Raw genomic sequence first — 1,706 nt, 5'->3', positions numbered from 1 at the left:
ACAATTCAAGAGGTGTAACTAATCTTTCAGTAGTTTTATCCCCCCCCCACCCCTTAGCTTATGTAATTCCAATAAAAGCAATTGTAATGACACAGAATCTACCTATTTTCTCATCCTATATCACAAATTTCACATTTTGTGCTTCCCCCCAACTTACCCCTGGTCGATTCCGCATTTCCCTTGCTCTGTTCATCATCATCTGCTGCTCCCACATCTCAATCTGCTCCTGCCGCTGCAACTCTAGTGTGGCTCCTGCTGGGCCCTCTGGAGGGGGTGGGGAGGCCAACAGTCGTGCCAGAGTGGCCTTGGCACCACGAGCCAGCCATCCTGGCACCCATGGCACTTGCTGAATATACAAAATATTGTACCGATAGAACACACCTGCAATCTGGAAAGTATACAAAAGAAAAAAAAAGTGGAAACCCATCAAAGTATTTTACAAAATGATAAAATGTCATGTATTATGTAAAGAAGCTAAAAAGCATGAACTCTCATTAGAACAGAGCCTTCTTAGATCTTAAACTCACTGTATATTCTTGGGTTAAGTCACTTTTGACTCACTTTATGGGCTTATAAGACAGCAGTCTGATGACAGGTATCCTCAGCATTAGTAAAAATAACTAAAGTCTTTTTTTCTATATTGTCACTATTACATACTAGGACTACTATAATGCTTGGGAGGATTAAAAACTGATCAAAAGCAGCAAAGAAAGCAGGTAAGAAGAGAACACACTGAAAAATATCAACATAGAATAACAAGGAAAGGAAAATAGAGAAAATAACACAAGAACAAAAAGAATTAACAATAAGTAGATAATATCCATGAAAATACACAAACAAATGAAATGTTTAGAATGTATTTTAATGTGTTTGCATATCTTTCTATGGCTTTCTATCTACAGAAACTAGCTGAACCATGAATAAGGGACTTCTAAGACATTAAATTAAGTTTAAATGAACTTTCAATTCTACATTAAGGTGGATGTTAAAGGTCTTTAGTAGTTATAATGATTTCACAAACTGACAGAAATGTACAAATCTCTTTTTGTAGGGGACAGTTACAAAGGAAATGCTGTAACAGAAACACTAAGCAAAATTATTTAAAATTAAATACCACTCTCAATTCATAGGTTTCCTACACTACTTTAACATTCTATGAACTGGGTCACGAATGCCCAAGATATGATCATATTTCTTATTTCCATAAACTTGACACACATACACTTAAGACATAATCTGTAAGTTACAGCTCAACAGGTTAGCGCTATTACAGAAAAAGAAAAAAAAGAAGGAATCTGTCTCAATACTCACAATGCCACAGAGTGCTGACGTAGCTGTTGCAGGTGATGTGGAGCAAACCTGTAAACCTAACAGGTAAGTGAGGGTCTTCCCTGTTATAGGTATCCCAAGCACACTTGTCTGTGCGACTCGAGGAATATCAAATAGGTAGTTCACGAAGAGAGGAAAGATCATACCATACCTGAAAACAGGGACTCTGTTGAGGGGCACAAATATAATACCATAAAATAACCATTTTCATACATACACAGAGAGAGACAGAGAGATGAGGAGGAAGGCAACAATAATTTGTATTATTTACGAAGACAAATTTCCTTATTCTTTAGTAGTTATAACAGAAACAAAAAGCAATAATAACAAGGAAGAAAACTTACATGACTTCATGTTTTACACAAAGAAATGAAGGA

At 36.4% G+C, this 1,706-nt stretch overlaps 1 protein-coding gene across 1 annotated transcript in view; it reads right to left on the bottom strand.

Moving 5' to 3' along the window:
- The window catches only part of LOC119585098 (ubiquitin-associated domain-containing protein 2-like), a 12,397-nt gene that overhangs the window by 2,793 nt on the left and 7,898 nt on the right, over positions 1 to 1,706 (bottom strand). Inside the window, exons 5-6 of the mRNA XM_037933726.1 lie at positions 1,312 to 1,480; positions 158 to 388 (exon numbers count right to left, since the gene is read on the bottom strand). Of these exons, the coding sequence (XP_037789654.1) occupies positions 158 to 388; positions 1,312 to 1,480 (400 nt within the window). The remainder of the gene's footprint in view (positions 1 to 157; positions 389 to 1,311; positions 1,481 to 1,706) is intronic.

The sequence above is a fragment of the Penaeus monodon genome, chromosome 19 (genome assembly GCF_015228065.2).
Source record: "Penaeus monodon isolate SGIC_2016 chromosome 19, NSTDA_Pmon_1, whole genome shotgun sequence".
NCBI lineage: Eukaryota > Metazoa > Arthropoda > Malacostraca > Decapoda > Penaeidae > Penaeus > Penaeus monodon.
Note: the sequence above shows the minus strand (reverse complement) of the source record. Positions and strands in the feature narration are given on the sequence as shown.